We start from the raw sequence: 16,656 nt of genomic DNA, 5'->3' as shown, positions 1-16,656 counted from the left end.
ACCCTGAAATCTCAGTTCAGCAGACATGGTATCCCTGCCATTCTACGAACAGATAATGGCCCACAGTACGCATCAGAGGAGTTCAAAGAGTTCTGTCAAAGTTATGGCATTCTACACAAAACATCTTCACCTCACACACCGCACTCCAATGGGGAAGCAGAGCGGGCAGTACAAACTGTCAAGAGACTCTGGAGCAAAGCAACTGACAAACATCTTGCTCTACTGGACTATAGAACAACACCTCTTCAGTCAGTTGGCCTGTCACCTGCTCAGCTCCTTATGGGCAGGAGACCCCGCAACAAACTGCCCACAGCTCGTGCACTACTTAGACCCATGACCTATGACTCCCTCAGAGTCAAACACCTACTAGACAAAACTAAAGATACCCAAAAGTTCTACTACGACAAGAAAGCGACTCGTCCCCGCGCAGACCTACAGTCTGGAGACGAAGTCAGGATGGCACCATATCCTGGTAACCACAAGTGGACCACTGGAGTCGTAGTTCAGCCGCACAGCTCACCACGGTCATACATTGTGGACAGTAAAGGCAAGCTGTTTCGCCGCAACGTGCAACATCTCCGCAACACCACTAAAACAGCCGATCGGTCCCAGCACGTTTTGTGTGAAGATGAGCCCTGGAAGGAAACGCCAGCTGAGGAGCAGCAGACAACAGCAGCCCCCTCAGAGCCACCTCCATCACTTCCTGAGGTACCCCAGCGCTCACAAGCCCCAATGGGTGACCTCTATCGTACTAGACGAGGCAGAGCTGTAAGACCGCCTGAGAAGCTGAACTTATGAACTGTTGTAGTCAGAGACAGGCGTGGACAGACGCCTGGTGGAAGCGATGTGCTAGTAACTTCTCCTTCCTAGTTTAGTTCGATTTATTGTTCCTTTCATAAGCTAAAATATTCACTGTGTGTTAAGCTTAATGGAAAGTGAGAGCTTTATTTCTAGGTGAGAAGCTAAAGGATAATTCCAGTTGGGATAATTTTCAGAAATACCTTCTCAGGTTATTATAGTTTTATTATATTTTATTTTATTACTGAGAAAGGGGGATGTAATGTATTGCTGACTACTTCCTGTGGGATGACGTGAATTCCGGTGGTGATTAAAAAGAAGTCTAACGATACCTCCCGCCTCGTTCCTGTCTTAGCTTAACTTATACGCAATATAAGTACATTACAGAGGACAGATCCTCCGACACAGTCAGGCCCAGGAACTTGAAGCTGTTGACCCTCTCCAACACCTTATTCTCAATGTGGAGTGGAGATTGACTGAGCTGCCTAGATTCACGGAAGTCCACAATTATTTCCTTTGTCTTCATGATGTTCAGAGCTAGGTTGTGATTTTTACACCACCCAGTCAGTAGTTCAACCTTCTTCCTGTATGAAGTGTCGTCATTGTTGGTTATAAGACCAAGCACTGTTGTCATCTACAAACTTAATAATGTAGTTGGTTAGATAGGCGGGAGAACAATCATGTGTGTAAAGTGTGTAGAGCAGTGGACTGAGCACACATCCCTGGGGTGCTCCAATGTTAATGGATATAGTGGATGAAAGTTGCTCACCTGCTCTAACACACTGTGAGCGGTTGGTTAGAAAGTCCATAGTCAAACTGCATAATGGGGGTTTACAGACCAACATTGCATAGTTTTGTTTGGAGTCTGTTCGGCAAGATTGTGTTAAAGGCCAAACCGAAGTCAACAAAAGATGATGCCCTGAGATGTAGTTTTGTTAGCTACTCTGCAACTGCACACTGTGACCCAGCCATATGATAAGGTAAAACTTGTAGAGACAAACTCTACTACATCAGAGTTTTACACATAAGGTATTAAAAAGCAGTCTTTATTTACATTTGTATTGCTGACAGTTGTACAATAACAATGTGTGTAAAGATTTTCAAATGCAGTTGAAGTTAGAGATGCAACACAAAGATGACATTTTTAGGAAATTCACAACTTCAAAAAGTTAAGTTCAATTAAACCAGGTGGTGTTTGTGCTCAAATAAACTGAACTCTAACTGTGGTAGCTTTATTTTACAGAGAAACAGAAAATGACAAAAGAATAACCTTTATGTCTTTGCATGTTTAGTTACTAACTTTTTTTTACTAAGTCTTTTCCAGGAATTGACTACGCTAGAGATCTGTTTCATTTCTTGTAGACTAAGGAATGTTTAAAATAAAATGTCACCATGAATTTGACTGCTGGGTAGTCCTTTTGTATGTATGTGTATGTTTCCTCAGGGGGACAGCGGAGGTCCTCTGGCCTGTGAGGAATCATCTGTATGGAAGCTGGTTGGGGCAACCAGCTGGGGTATTGGCTGTGCTATGAGGAACAAGCCAGGTGTTTATACTCGTATCACACAGTCACTCAGCTGGATCCGCCAACAGATGGAGGTAAACTGTGCCCTCTTTTAGAACCTGCCTCTTCATAATAAATTTTCATATTCACTAACAAAAAACAGTCAGTTGTTTAAACAGAAATTCCAACAGCTTTCATATCTCTTCATTCAGAAACTTAGGAGCAAACTCTTAACTTTTAGTGCCCTTTTGCAAAGCGTGTTAGTGGTATGTTATGTGCTAACATAAGACTCACAGGTACACAGCCCTGTCATAACACCTACCTTTTTGAAGATCTTAATGTTTCAGGTTTTGGTCACATTGTGAAAAATATATTTATATAATTATGTTTGAGGTCTTGTACTGGACTCGTATGTACAGTATACAAAGGTGTGTCTATTATTTTACCCTACTCATGTACGTAAATCGAAGTATAAAAATATAGTAGAAGAGCCTGTCTTTATGAAATGACTCTTGATATTGTGCATAGCGGCTCACTGTCAGACCTTATTCAATACAATAACCCTGCAGTAATGCAGAAGTGTACAGTAGTTATAGTTTTAATTTTAGCTGTTTTTGATAGTAAGTTTTCTGTAAAAAGTACCATTGAACTTTCTAAGACTATGACAATGTTGGTTACAGTATGCAGATCTTTGTGCAAGATTGGTCACTGTAATATTTCTCTTACCAGAGGCATAGACTGTTCCCTGTACATCTTTCCACGGCTTTGTCCATTTGTGTAAAAATGTTTGTCTTTCAGAAAGGAGAGGCTCAAAATTCTGTTACAGGTCTGATCACAGACATCTGACTCACAGGTATTGTCACTGGTTTCTGTTTGAATGTTTCCATATTTGACCAAAACTTGTAGAGACAAACTCTGCTACATCAGAATAGCAGAGCCTCTGGACCAATCAAATCCTGTTTGTGGACAAAGCCAACACAGCAGAGTGAAAAGATGATCCGAGTAGAGAGTTAGGCATTGTTTATTCCAAAATAGAAAGCTCTAAGGCAAAACAGACAAGAGAAAAGTGAACAATGCATCATAAAAAGCAAGACAGATGCAAGTGAGAACTGACCTTGGTGAGCGCCCACCCAATCTCTACACCCATCAAGCCTCTGGAAATTAACCATTTCAAGTCTCAACATTACAAGGGATATAAACCAGATTTCTGCAACTATTGTTGTACAGTACAATTTTCCATATATTCAAACAAGAGGCACCCCAATTTGTGCAGTAATAACAAACTGATAAAAGATGTTAAATCTTTCACCACATGTGTCTGCAGTGGCAGGGGGACTGACAGAGGCTGCCGTGCCAACTTTTCAATTGTTCTGTTTTAACCCCGGTAACATGTATGTAAGTTTAATGCGTGCAAAAAGTCCACTGCTTCTTGTTGATGGAGTTGAAATCACTATAAAAATGTCCCACTCCCAGGGGTTTCCATCTCAGACCCTTTTGATTGTGTAATTACCATGGTGTTCTAGATTGTGCATTTGAGAAAATGACATCTACGCTACTACTGCAAAAATGATTAAAAGATGTAATCTATGGTATACACAATGTGGGTAAAACTGGAGCACTGCAGTCATGTTACTGTGTAAGCTAACAGATGCTGCAGTATACAAAGGAAAATAACTAACAATGCTTTACAGAACCACAAGTGGTCTGCAGTTTAGTGTCTTTTTGACCAATTTCAGGATAAGACATTTTTTGTGCTTCTTGACAAGAATTAGAAAAAACATAGGTAAGGCCTTGTTACTACTGTAAGTTTAAAACCAATTTAAATAGCAATTTTCATCAGCATTCATTTCCTCTTTTTTTTTTTTTTTTTTAGAAAACTTCAAAGAACCCTGGAAAACAGGGTTGCTAGCTTTAATTATGAATCTGTACATATATATTCCTTACAAAACAGAGAACACACAAAAAAAACCCCACTAATTTTGTATGTTTCAATATAAAAATAAGCATCTCTCGTTTTTTTCGTTTTTTTTCTCCAATCTCTCGCCTTCAGCGCTGCTTGGCCCTTGGGCACATGTAAGAACCATGAAGTCAGTCTTAAAAGTACGCACATCTACTCAAAACACAAGCATGCAAAAAGTGAAGACAAATCCTTACAGATACAACTTTAAAGTGTTGGCATTCAAAATGAGTATTGGGGGTGGGGAACAGGAGCCTAGAGAGGGAAAGGGGGAAGAGAAAAAAAAAAAAAAAAAAAAAAAAAAAAATCAGTCAATGTTTATTAACAGAGCATACAAACTTGCCTAGGGTGTTTTAAACACTTTTTTTCTTCTCTTTCTTTGATTTAATCTTTTGAGCTTAAATATACAAAAAAGTGCACTCTCCTACATCAACTAAATAACTGAAAATGGTTTCTGAAATGAAACTTCTGATATACACACAGAATTCAGCAGGGTGGAAGGTTGGAAGTATGCAGGACTGTTTCTCTTATGTCCTGTAGTTTTGTGCTATATGCAAGCCAAATGTGTGTTTCTTTGTAAAGTGATTCACATGTTCAACTATTTCACGTATGTCTTGTGTATGTGTGCAGATCACTGTATCAGTAAGTGGACTACTGCAATGAGTCGCTGTTGTCCAGGCCCAGCCTGGCCATGTCTGCATCATCATCCTCGTCTCCGCTGTCCCCTGACTCGTCTTCACTGTGGCCTCCCAGCATCACCTGCTGCACTGCCAGTGTTGCACCATCTGACGTCAGGCTCTGCAGACCCTCCACATTCATTGTCACCATTGTACCTGAGAGTAAGAGGAGATGACAGGAAATAATTACTCTTTAAAAGCCTCTTACCAAGCTGGAATGAAAAATCAAATAATTTAGTTTTGCACAAAAATATATATGGTTCAGAGGGTGCTTCCACTAGTGTTGCTATGTCCAGACATATTAATCATTTCATTGTGAATAAACCCTATAAAGCTATAAAAAAAAGAAAATTCTGTATTTGTAGTTGAAAAGTTAGTGTATTGTGACCTTGCTTTCAACTCCAATAAACATTAAAAACTATTCAGCGCTTGCCTTACACCTTTTTGCAGCCAATTCTTAACTGAATGAATGAATGTTTCATGCTGTTTCTCCTGAGTGATACCTTTGACATACTCCTGTGACAGGGCAGCCCCCTCCCCACTAACTGTTTCCACTGTTCTTACTCTGGCACCGCAAAGCGTAGCAAAAGATTGAGATTTAAAAAGGGAAGCATTTTGGACTTCAGGGGAGGGTGCTTTTGGTTGCAGTGAGGGCCACATCCCTGTGGTAAATACTGTATTTTTAAATCTGTAAATTTGTAAATAACACTGGCTTTGGATTTTCACTGTTTGGAAGTGGAATAAAATATAAACACCATAAACTAAATTGTTGACTGGCTAGTGGAGTCATTGGTTTTATGGGAGAGAACCCACAACTCCAGAAAGGCAGGTGTGTCCAATCTTAATCATTCTCTCTCTCAGTCTTGCTTGTATCACAGTAAAGGAAGGTCTGAAGAAGTGAGTACAATGTGGAAAGTGTGTAAGTGATCCACAGTGCAAGCTTTTTCAACTAAAAACCAGTTAGGATTGATAAATTTGTGGGATCCTACGGTTGTACTATTAACTCTCCTGTTGTCTTCGGGTCAGTTTGAGCCATTTTCAAAAGTTAATATGTGATAACTTTGGTTTTCTTCCATATAATTAACTAAAAATGACATGGATGGTTCCCTACTATAAGTGTAAAATATATGGTAATATGTTGGAAACAAGTTCACTAAAAAGGTGACACTAAAAAATTGGTGATCATTTTATACCTCATGCTTTATAAGCAGTCAAAACAGAATGGGTAAATTTGACCCGGGAGGATAAAAGGTACATCGTATTGTCTTCAAATTTACTACAATAATATGTTGGAAGATTAGACTTAAAACCTTCCTTTTTGACAAAGCGTATAGTTAAGGCTGGCTTCAGGCAACCCTGAACCATCCCTTAGTTATGCTGCTATAGGCCTAGACTGCCTGAGGACCATCTGTGGACTGAGCTCCCCTACCCTAACCTTCCCCTCCCCTCATCCCCTCTCACATGTATATTCCACCATTGAACGTCACTAACTTTGAGCTCCCTCTCTCCCGCTCTCTCTGTCCTCTCCCTCCTTGTACCTTCTGTAGGTGTCACTGGTCCTGGAGCTGTATATTGTTGATGTGCAATTACTGGCCCCACCAACCTGCAGTGTCTATTTGTTGTTTATTGTTGTTGTTCTTAATCTTAAATTAATCTCAAATTTAATAACTGCTGTAACAACTGAATTTCCCCTTGGGGATTAATAAAGTACTTCTTCTTTTCTCTCTCCTCTATCCACTCACCCCAACTGGTTGAGGCAGATGGCCGCCTAAACTGAGGCTGGTTCTGCCTGACGATAAGTGACCACAATGGGGCAGTCGTGGCCTAATGGCTAGAGTCGAACTTGTAACCCGAAAGTTGCTGGTTCAAGTCTCAGGACCGGCAGGAATTGTCGGTGGGGCGGAATAGCCAGTGCTCTCCTCATCTTCAATACCATGACTGAGGTGAGACCCTTGAGCAATGGCTGCTCACTGCTCCGGGTGTGTGTGCACTTTGGGTGGTAATTGAATTTCCCCATTGTGGGACAAATAAGGATAATAAAATTTTGCACCTATAGTATACTCTACTTTCTTCTGTCCAGTTCATCCAAAACTAGCTTCATGGGACCTCTTCGTGTCAGTTTCTTCCAGGAAACTGTACTCACTGACATCTTGGCCTTCTTTGCAATATCTATACCTCTAAGGGATATAATGGTCTGTTTTCCTTTGATAATGGTCTTTTCTTACCATTATAAAAGGAATATACTGCTTGCTGCAGAACACTATAAATATTGCTGAAGAGGGTGCAGTAACATAGATTGTTCCAACACTGCTTTTATACAGACATTCAAGGCTCATTTTACTTCCATTGCTGCAGAACAGCAATAGAACTGAAGAGTGAAATAAGACAGCACCCTCTCTTCCAGGAGCATATCCACCCAGGCCTGTTTCCACATATAGAGGTGAATTTTACAAAAACACAGCTGTGCCATGAAGTTCTCAGCTCCTTCACAGGGATCGCACCGACCCATTGGTTCAGGTATGGAGGCCAAAGGAAGGAAGACATACATTTGAAGACAGCCCTGACCTGTGGCTACCCTAAGTGGGCTTTCAACAAGGCAACATCGTCATCAGGCAGAAGTTAGAGTGACAAAGCTGAGACTGAGGATCCACAGAGGAAAAACCTGGTTATACCCTATGTATTAGGTATTTTAGAGAGGCTTAAATGGACTTTTGGGAAACAAATACCAGCTCACTTCAAACCTACCAACACACTGAGACAGAGGCTGGTTCACCCTAAAGACACCAAAAAAAAGAGGAGCAAAGTAGTATATGCTGTCCAGTGTCAGGAAGAATGCTCAGAACTCTACATTGGAGAAACAACCACTTAACCGGAGGAGCAGCTCCTCAGGACCACAGTCCGCTGTGCACCTCAATTTAAACGAAACAGGACACTCATTTGAAGACAGTGATGTACATATTTTGGACAGAGAAGATACAGTGGGTACAGAAAGTATTCAGACCCCTTTAAATTTTTCACTCTTTGTGTCATTGCAGCCATTTGCCAAAATCAAAAAAGTTCATTTTATTTCTCATTAATGTACACTCAGTACCCCATCTTGACAGAAAAAAACTGAAATGTAGAAATTTTTGCACATTTATTAAAAAAGAAAACTGAAATATCACATGGTCATAAGTATTCAGACCCTTTGCAGTGACACTCATATTTAACTCACATGCTGTTCATTTCTTCTGATCCTCCTTGAGATGGTTCTGCTCCTTCATTGGAGTCCAGCTGTGTTTAATTAAACTGATTGGACTTGATTAGGAAAGGCACACACCTGTCTATATAAGACCTTACAGCTCACAGTGCATGTCAGAGCAAATGAGAATCATGAGGTCGAAGGAACTGCCCAAGGAGCTCAGAGACAAAATTATGGCAAGGCACAGATCTGGCCAAGGTTACAAAAGAATGTCTGCAGCACTCAAGGTTCCTAAGAGCACAGTGACCTCCATAATCCTCAAATGGAAAAAGCTTGGGACGACCAGAACTCTTCCTAGACCTGGCCGTCCAGCCAAACTGAGCAATCGTGGGAGAAGATCACTGTGGCTGAGCTCCAGAGATGCAGTAGGGAGATGGGAAAAAGTTCCACAAAGTCAACTATCACTGCAGCCCTCCACCAGTCGGGGCTTTATGGCAGAGTGGCCCAACGGAGGCCTCTCCTCAGTGCAAGACACATGAAAGCCCGCATAGAGTTTGCCAAAAAACACATGAAGGACTCCCAAACTATGAGAAATAAGATTCTCTGGTCTGATGAGACCAAGATTGAACTTTTTGGCGTTAATTCTAAGCGGTATGTGTGGAGAAAACCAGGCACTGCTCATCACCTGCCCAATACAATCCCTACAGTGAAACATGGTGGTGGGAGCATCATGTTGTGGGGGTGTTTTTCAGCTGCAGGGACAGGACGACTGGTTACAATTGAAGGAAAGATGAATGCGGCCAAGTACAGAGATATCCTGGAAGAACATGTACATTAATGAGAAATAAAATGAACTTTATTGATTTTGGCAAATGGCTGCAATGACACAAAGAGTGAAAAATTTAAAGGGGTCTGAATACTTTCCGTACCCACTGTAAGTGGTTTGAGAGAGGAGTCAGGGAAGCTACATATGTCCAAGTGGAAAAACTCTCCCGTAAAAGGGGTGGAGGGCTCAGACATAACCTGTCTTTAATCTACCAGGCTGCCCTTTCATCTGTTCCTAGGAAATTAAGAAACTCTTCACGTGTTCCAGGGAGGACACAGTTTACACCTAGTTTTTCTTTTCTCTCTCCTCTATCCACTCATCCCAACCGGTCGAGGCAGACGGTTCTGCTGGAGGTTTTTTTTTCCCCATTAAAGGGAGTTTTTCTTCTCCACTGTCGTCAGGTGCTTGCTCATAAGGGAATTGTTGGGTTTTTAGTTTTAGTTTTTGTAAAGTGCCTTGAGATGATTGAATTGTAATTTGGCGCTATACAAATAAAATTGAATTCAATTGAGTTATGGATCAGAAGGGTCACAAGAGGCCCTAGCGACCCTCATCTTTGCTCAGTTTCATTGTTCACCTAATGAGCCTGTTCTGGCTAGGGGTGGAGTGAAACCAACCCACAGGATAAACTTGAGAACTTAGAAGAACCCACTTGGACGAGCGGTGAAAAGTGCAACAAGAAGAAGTCCAGTTGCCACAACTCCAGATTCTAGATAACTTCATCTGGATGACTGAGAATCGTCACATATTTGTCAGTTTGTAGTTTTTTGGGCTCTGTGCTCCAGCACATTTGATTTGTCAGACTAAGCTGCATTCCCCTTACTGAAGACCAGTAAAACTGGCACTTGAATGTAGTGTCCTTTATTTCTAATTGAATGTATTGAAGCAAAAATCCCAAAGTACAAATATGTGTAACTGTCCAAACACTTACCACCAGGGAAACCCATGCTGATAGCTCTGACTGTTACGTTGGGTTTTGCTCTATGTGATTTTTACCCTTTAATTTAAATACAAACTGTACTACTGTACGTAGAAAACATTGTGCTGTACCGTCTGGCATGGTAACTTGCTGCTGGGTGCCTCCCCCAGCAGCAATGGAGTCAGGCCAGAAGCGTTGCAGTGGCCGGTTTTGAGGGGTTTTCTTTTTAGTTTTGGGTGTCTCAGAGGAGCTGGCATCCAACATGGGCTGCAGGATCCGCCTCCGTGCATTTATAAACCTGGAGAAACAAAATGACTACAGTTGGATCTTCACTATATGTGACAATATTGAAGGTAAAGGGTTCTGTGGTTTCCTGCAGGTGTTGTAGACATTTACACCAATGGTCCTGACAAGCTGTGCCCATTAAATTCCCAGAGTCAAGAAATAAACTTAGTCCAAGATGAATGTAAATGTAGGTAGCTACATAGGTAGAAAAAAAGAGGTTGCCCATCTATAGTCAAGGCAGAACTCTGAACACTATACTCTGGTTTAGTAAAGTTGTGGGACTAGAAAGAAATCTACACCTTATATGTGCTGTTTTTGTTTTAGAAAAGAAAAATGAATTTACACAGCATATCTGAGTCCCATCTGTTATGTATTAAAACAGCTTTAATTTCAACTTAAAACAACTGTGGGCAAACTAGAATGAGCTGTATATTCCCCAGAGGATTTTAAACACATATTGATTAAACACCCAGAATAGAAGCAGAGATTCAGAAAGTTAATTCCTGACATTACAAACAGCAAGTAAATTGTAATACCTTCAGACATGTTAGCATGAAATAAAAGTAGATGTTCCTGGCACAATCATGCCTACTAACAAGATGCATGAATAAAGGTACTTAAAACTTAAAAGTTACCTAACCTCCTTTTGCATACCCAAATTATACTAGTTGTTATACTTACATTTTAAGGGTTATATTGATGAGCTTGGTATCATTGGAAAGGAAACACTTTCTCGTTGTTCTGTGACTTTTCAAATTTGGCTAAAGATTTTTGGTAATACATCTGGAAACATATCTTTCTATAGGTCAGCCTCACAGGTGGGCAGAATGACAACATTTCAGGCTGGACATGGCACAGTGCAGTTTTGTAGTTTTGGTTTCTTTCTTCATGGGCTATCAGGTTCTAAACTCACCAGTTGTTGACCTGCAGAAGTGTCAGGTTTGTCTGAGTGGCAATCTGTTTCTTTTCATCCTCTGTTGGATATGGATGCTACAAACAAGAGCAGGAAAGACAGAGTTCAGTGTTGTGTTTTCAGCATTACACAAGCAAAAAATTGTTCCACACAGACTCACCCCAATGTGCTGGAACAGCCATGAGCGCATGACATTAGTGGCGTGTTTGGGTAGAACGCCACGTTTGTTCTTGGTTGAGTTGTCATCATGATTAAAGAGATTCAAGTCCTGGTGAAACTGTAGCTGGAGCTAAACAAGATATGTTCATTAAGCACTTCCACCAACACCACACTGGCCTGTTCAAATCCCAGTCCTGGTACATGTTCATCCAATGTAAATTTTAAATTAAACTTTGTATTTCATTTATGGGTGTGGTTTTCTGGTGTCTATCTCAAACAAAATACTTCAATCCTGAAAATACTTTCATCAGAACTGTCATAAAAAATTTAAATAACTACAACTACTTTGGGAATTTAGACCAGTGGTTCTTTTTTTTCTCTGTTAGGCCCTGTTTGGAAGCCAATAAAATTACATGACTTTACATTGTACATCCTGTGTGATATGGTTATGTGCCTGCCCTACCTGATTGTTTTGGACACGTATTGTCCCAGGAGAAAGAGCCTGTGTTACCACCTGGCCCTGAGGAGTGACAACTGTAACAGGCTGATACACTGTGCCACCTGAAATTAACATACACACACACACACACACACACACACACACACACACACACACACACACACACACACACACACACACAAATATAAATCTGCTGAGCTGTAAGGTCTGACTGTAGTGTATACCAGTGTACTCCAGTGGTACATGACAATATCTTAACTGCAGTCACAGACATACAAGTACCTGAGGGAGGGGTTGTATGCCATGGTGACATACCTGCAACCATCTGGGTGGGGTTGACAGCTGTCACAGTAACGTTCCCCTGTTGCAGGGCTGAGGCTGGAACCATAATTTGACCCTGGGGACTGATGGTCCCTGAAATAGAGCTGGGGGTCTGCATAATAGAACATGTACACACAACATAGATTTGGTCAAATATGTAAACATTTTTAGGTTAGTGGATTTTTTTTTTTTGCCTGAATTTGATGTGCTTATATTGACTCATGTACATTAAAGACAAAGAACCTGACCAAAACAATAGCATTGTCAGTATCTAACATTGGACTTCAGACACCAACAGATCTAAGTAATAGGGGTGACTTATTCTCACACCCAAATTTGTGATGATGCATACTTGAGTCTTAGTCGGTGAGAAGCTCTGGGCCTGGCCTTGTACAGGGGAGTATGGGCTGCCTGGCTCCCCACTCAGCAGAGTTTCGCTGTTCATCTTAGTCTTGAGGCAGGCAATGTAGCGGCTACAGAAGTCCTTGCACAGGTCACTCACCTTTTCCAGCTCAAGTAGGTGGATCCGCAGCACCTGGATGGCTTTCACCATCTGGAGATCAATACAAAAAGGTTCATGTCTAGAAAAGTGTCTTTCTGAAGATGAATGTTTTTCCGTTCTTGTGTCGTCTTTAGCGCTCTTACGTTCAAAATTTTGACATGTAATCCAGACGATCAGTCTCACTTTGCATCTTGCACCCTTGTGTCCTACTTTGTTTCATAATTTCTATTTCTTTTGTTGCTTGTGTGTGCTACTGATCAGTGTTGGGAGTAATGCATTACAAAAGCAACACCCTTACAGTTATATATTACATCTTTTTTGTAACAAAGTAATTTAACACTTCACTAATAAAATTTTGGTAATATTAGAACCATTACAATCTCAGTAATAAACATTACAATACATTTTAACCTGAAATTAAGTGGTGTTAGTTGTTTTTTTTTTAATAAAGTACAAACAATGTAATACATTCTAGCACCAAAGAAAAACTCTGAGGAAAATAGAAAATAAATACCCCTTATAAGCAAAGGTATCTCACCAGGTTGTCGAGTTCAGGGTCCTCGCTGAAGAAAGGTTTGCCCTCTTTCTCCTGATTGCGGACAAAGTTCTCAATGTCCACATCAAAGCTCGCTGACGTAATGCATTCAGAGCTTAACGTGGACTGTTCACACTTCTCAAACAGCAAAGCTAACAGAGGGAAGAGGGGATGCCTGTGAACCCACACACACACACACACACACACACACACAATCACACACACACACACAGGAAATAGGACAAGTTACGAAACACTGTTTTCAAAGGACGCATTATATTTTCACCACAATAACAATGTGACTTGAGGGAGATAATGTGAGGTTTCCTATTAATAGTTTCATGGTCAATCTGAAATTAATGATGTTCAAACACCGAAAGAGAAGAATATAGATTTGAGGGTTATGGTTCTGGTTTTCTCTCTCTCTATATACACACAAATAATTAGCTGTACCGATATATTGAGGCTTTGTCCGCGTCCATGGGTGTCTGTGCCTCTGTTGGAGTTGGGCTGGGTGCCTCTGCCAGTGTCCCCTCAATAAACTTCTGCTCTGAATCACTGTCTACCTTCACCACACCTAGTATCTGCAAAAAAAAAAAAGAAGACGTGAGGAGAGAGAGCAACAGAGCGACAGAAACTGATGAAGATGTGAAGATGAAGGTGGAGAATTAAAGACGACATCACATGAAGACCAAGAATAGCAATGCTTGACAGCAACACTTAACAAAAGCTTGCTTTAATATGAACCCTTCAAAAAGTCATTAGGAAATGGTTTGCAAATGCATACAGCATCAAAGTGGAAAGAGGCATTGATATTGTTGTGAGCTGCTAGTTCTGTATTCCTTTGGCGTCACCAATGCTATTTGTTAAGAATGACTTGATCATCTCAAGCTGTTTGGGTCTTCTGACATTACTTTGTGAGGACAGTGTGTTAAGATTACATCCCGATAGCAATGTTACAATAGCAATGTATACCTAACTACTCCCAAACCTGGTGTTAGGATCTTATTTGCAATTTAGAATTGCAGAACCCAGCAGGTCACCTGTCACATGATACAAATAAAAAGACACTGCAAAGGTATGCTCTAACTTTTTGATTAGGAGTCAAGTTTTTTCCACCCTTTATTTCACACATTTTCATATTGTTCTCATATACCAATAGCTCAGGATCTTTCCAAGGAGTATGAATCCCATACCCAACCATGGGTTAAAAATAATAATTTTTGGGGGGGTGTAAAATTACTAATTAGTCACAATACTCTCAGCTCAACACCCCCAAATTTAGCATATGAATAAAAATATTTTGCAAGCAATTCACTAAAGCAAAGGCACAGAAGTACTAAGCAGAGCATTATACTGCATCAGTGTCCCTCATACTGTGATGTATTTGTGACGGCCTGCCACAGACAGACAAGCACACTGCTAACAGATTGCTAAAACTGATGTAATAGCATTGCGTGCTCTACTGTCACATGCATAAACTGTTTTCCTTTGTTTGGGTATGCAGGCTGACTTATATCACCATTAAAAATAAGAGGAGGACTCATGGGCAAAGAGTGCATAATAATGAGAGTTGTAGCCAGTAATAACTATAGTTATTACAACTTTTCACTCTTGCACTTGATTATCTGTTGCAAACAAGCAAAAATGACAGTCCAGCCAGATGGAGCAGATTGTGTATGTCTCCAGGTACCAAACCAAATTTCTCCCTCTCACCCACCTGCTGCTCTCCCTTTGGGTATTTGTCTATGGAAACCGCCTGCGCTGCCATCACGTTCACTGCAGATGCTTCAAGCACCGGTGCATTATAGAGAGCGGGGACAGGTGGCAGACCTATACAGTGCACATAGTGTAAGTTAGATGGCCAGAATGTACAACAGCGTTTAATAATGTCACTGTCCTGCTATCAGTATGAAACATCATGATCAGCTTTTTAAACGTGAACTATAGTTAAATGGAGAATACACGAGTTTAATTTCTCATTGTACTGTAAGTAATTTCTGTTTAATATTAATGTAGATTGAAGTAAAACTATAGTGGGAATTAATTGTTAAAGTACTATGATTAAAAAGTCTCTAAAAATGAATGGCATTGAATTAATGTAACATGTACAGGACAACAGAAGTAGTAAAAAAAATGTAACTAATATCTGAGCATGACAGGAATATAAACATGCAAAAACACAAGAGTAATGTTAATGTTGCAACATGGACTGCGTTTATTGTTTATGTCGAATGTTCTTGTTTATTTATAAACATGTCTGTCCGCAGCAGTCTTTACAGCTTAATACAGAGACTGATGTTGTTATAACAGTGAGCTCTTGCCTTAATATCTTGTAACCGCTGCTAACACGACAAACTTAGCTTGTAACTTAGCCGCGTTAGCTACACGGCAGGGGGAGATTAAAGTTGAAGTCAACTAACGCTAGAGGATAATTATCGTCAGCTGTCGTATGGGTATAATACTGTCACAGACACCTTTGCTGGAGTATGCCTTGTTTCCACTATATTTAGCTAGTTAGTTTATTGGCGTGTAACCTTAACACCACCTTCGTGTTAGCTCGAGGTTAACCAACAGGAGCGACCATCTGGCCAGCTAACGTTAGCACAGGAGCTAACTGTTAAATGTTTCTCACCCAGCTAACGTTAGCACAGGAGCTAACTGTTAAATGTTTCTCACCTGCTAACGTTAGCACAGGAGCTAACTGTTAAATGTTTCTCACCCAGCTAACGTTAGCACAGGAGCTAACTGTTAAATGTTTCTCGCCCTGCTGCGGTGCAGCCAAAATGCAAAGCGCCATATTTAGCCAGGGCAATCACTTCCAAAAACAACCCAACTAGCCACGTACAAAAAGCCCACTGCGGATTGATACTAAACGGGCCGTTCAATCAAATCAAAACAGCCTCGGCCCCTTGAGCGTTTATTGAATAAACATTGGAAATGAATATGCATTTTGTCAGCCTTGTAGAGTAATTACACTGCAATGATCATAAGAGGCACTGGCTGCACAACAGGCTGGCCCAGTTCATCCTCAAATCCTTCCTACATCAGTCAATCAATCAAACGGGGACAGCTACCCTCTCCTTCCCCTCCCCTCCGCGCTAACGACAGAACTGTCGGGCCTAGTTTCCAGCTCTCTCGCCCTTTGCTTTTCCACAATCCTCTGCCCCCAAACGCCGACATATTTTTTACCCCCTCCCTTGTATAGTTTTTTTTTATTCTTCCCGGAGCTCTGCCGCTTCTGCCTCCCTACCGCAAACAACATCCACTGCCCTGCCTAAATCCGCGTTCCTCGGCCTGGGGCATTTTTGCGTGCGGCCCAGATTGTTTGATTGATAGGGAACGGAAAAAAGAGGGATTTTGAGTGACAGCTTACCTGAGTGCCAATCTTCGTCACACTGACAAGCGGCTGCAGCAATCGGGACCCGCAGTTGTCGCGTTGCGTCATCGCGTAAGGGCACGCAGGGGCGCTGTGTTCATAAATATGTATAGTGGGCGGAGACATGACGTCCTGCCTGTCAGTTCCTCTGCATTCTGCTGCTGTTTATTAGGAGACACTGTTCACCGCTGTAATTTACATTTTTCTATGTACACCTCCAGCTTTACACTCCTTTATGCAGC

At 41.1% G+C, this 16,656-nt stretch overlaps 2 protein-coding genes across 7 annotated transcripts in view; one reads left to right on the top strand and one right to left on the bottom strand.

The window, feature by feature from the left end:
* Positions 1 to 3,153, top strand: part of tmprss3a (transmembrane serine protease 3a) — a 42,539-nt gene extending 39,386 nt beyond the window's left edge. Inside the window, exons 11-12 of the mRNA XM_026295506.1 lie at positions 2,243 to 2,395; positions 3,099 to 3,153. Coding sequence (XP_026151291.1) covers positions 2,243 to 2,395; positions 3,099 to 3,146 — 201 coding nt within the window. The 3' untranslated portion in view covers positions 3,147 to 3,153. The remainder of the gene's footprint in view (positions 1 to 2,242; positions 2,396 to 3,098) is intronic.
* A 150-nt stretch (positions 3,154 to 3,303) lies between these two features.
* Positions 3,304 to 16,488, bottom strand: pknox1.1 (pbx/knotted 1 homeobox 1.1). Of its 6 annotated transcripts, none has more exons than XM_026295500.1 (11): positions 16,412 to 16,488; positions 14,756 to 14,868; positions 13,489 to 13,619; positions 13,039 to 13,210; positions 12,351 to 12,551; positions 11,960 to 12,110; positions 11,681 to 11,778; positions 11,219 to 11,347; positions 11,059 to 11,135; positions 9,992 to 10,158; positions 3,304 to 5,090 (listed from the first exon to the last, which is right to left on the bottom strand). In XM_026295500.1, the coding sequence occupies exons 2-11, from the start codon at positions 14,804 to 14,806 to the stop codon at positions 4,909 to 4,911; spliced, it is 1,359 nt and encodes a 452-aa protein (XP_026151285.1). In that variant the 5' UTR covers positions 14,807 to 14,868; positions 16,412 to 16,488; the 3' UTR covers positions 3,304 to 4,908. The 6 variants fall into 6 exon arrangements, with proteins under 6 accessions (XP_026151285.1, XP_026151289.1, XP_026151288.1 ...); XM_026295504.1 differs by having other exon boundaries at positions 11,993 to 12,110; XM_026295503.1 differs by lacking the exon at positions 16,412 to 16,488 and adding an exon at positions 16,289 to 16,307.
* Between the last annotated feature and the right edge of the window lie 168 nt (positions 16,489 to 16,656).

The sequence above is a fragment of the Mastacembelus armatus genome, chromosome 21, assembly GCF_900324485.2.
Source record: "Mastacembelus armatus chromosome 21, fMasArm1.2, whole genome shotgun sequence".
Classification (NCBI taxonomy): domain Eukaryota; kingdom Metazoa; phylum Chordata; class Actinopteri; order Synbranchiformes; family Mastacembelidae; genus Mastacembelus; species Mastacembelus armatus.
This window is presented reverse-complemented; position numbering and strand designations above follow the sequence as displayed.

What these genes read in the sequence shown, in the direction of transcription:
- pknox1.1 (XM_026295500.1), bottom strand. Translation starts at nt 14,806, where the DNA reads ATGGCAGCGCAGGCGGTTTCCATAGACAAATACCCAAAGGGAGAGCAG. An exon ending in GACAAAGCCTCAATATATCG is followed by an intron (nt 13,211 to 13,488) that starts GTACAGCTAATT and finishes GTGGGTTCACAG; the next exon opens with GCATCCCCTCTTCCCTCTGT. An exon ending in GGCTGTTCCAGCACATTGGG is followed by an intron (nt 11,136 to 11,218) that starts GTGAGTCTGTGT and finishes TCTTGTTTGTAG; the next exon opens with CATCCATATCCAACAGAGGA.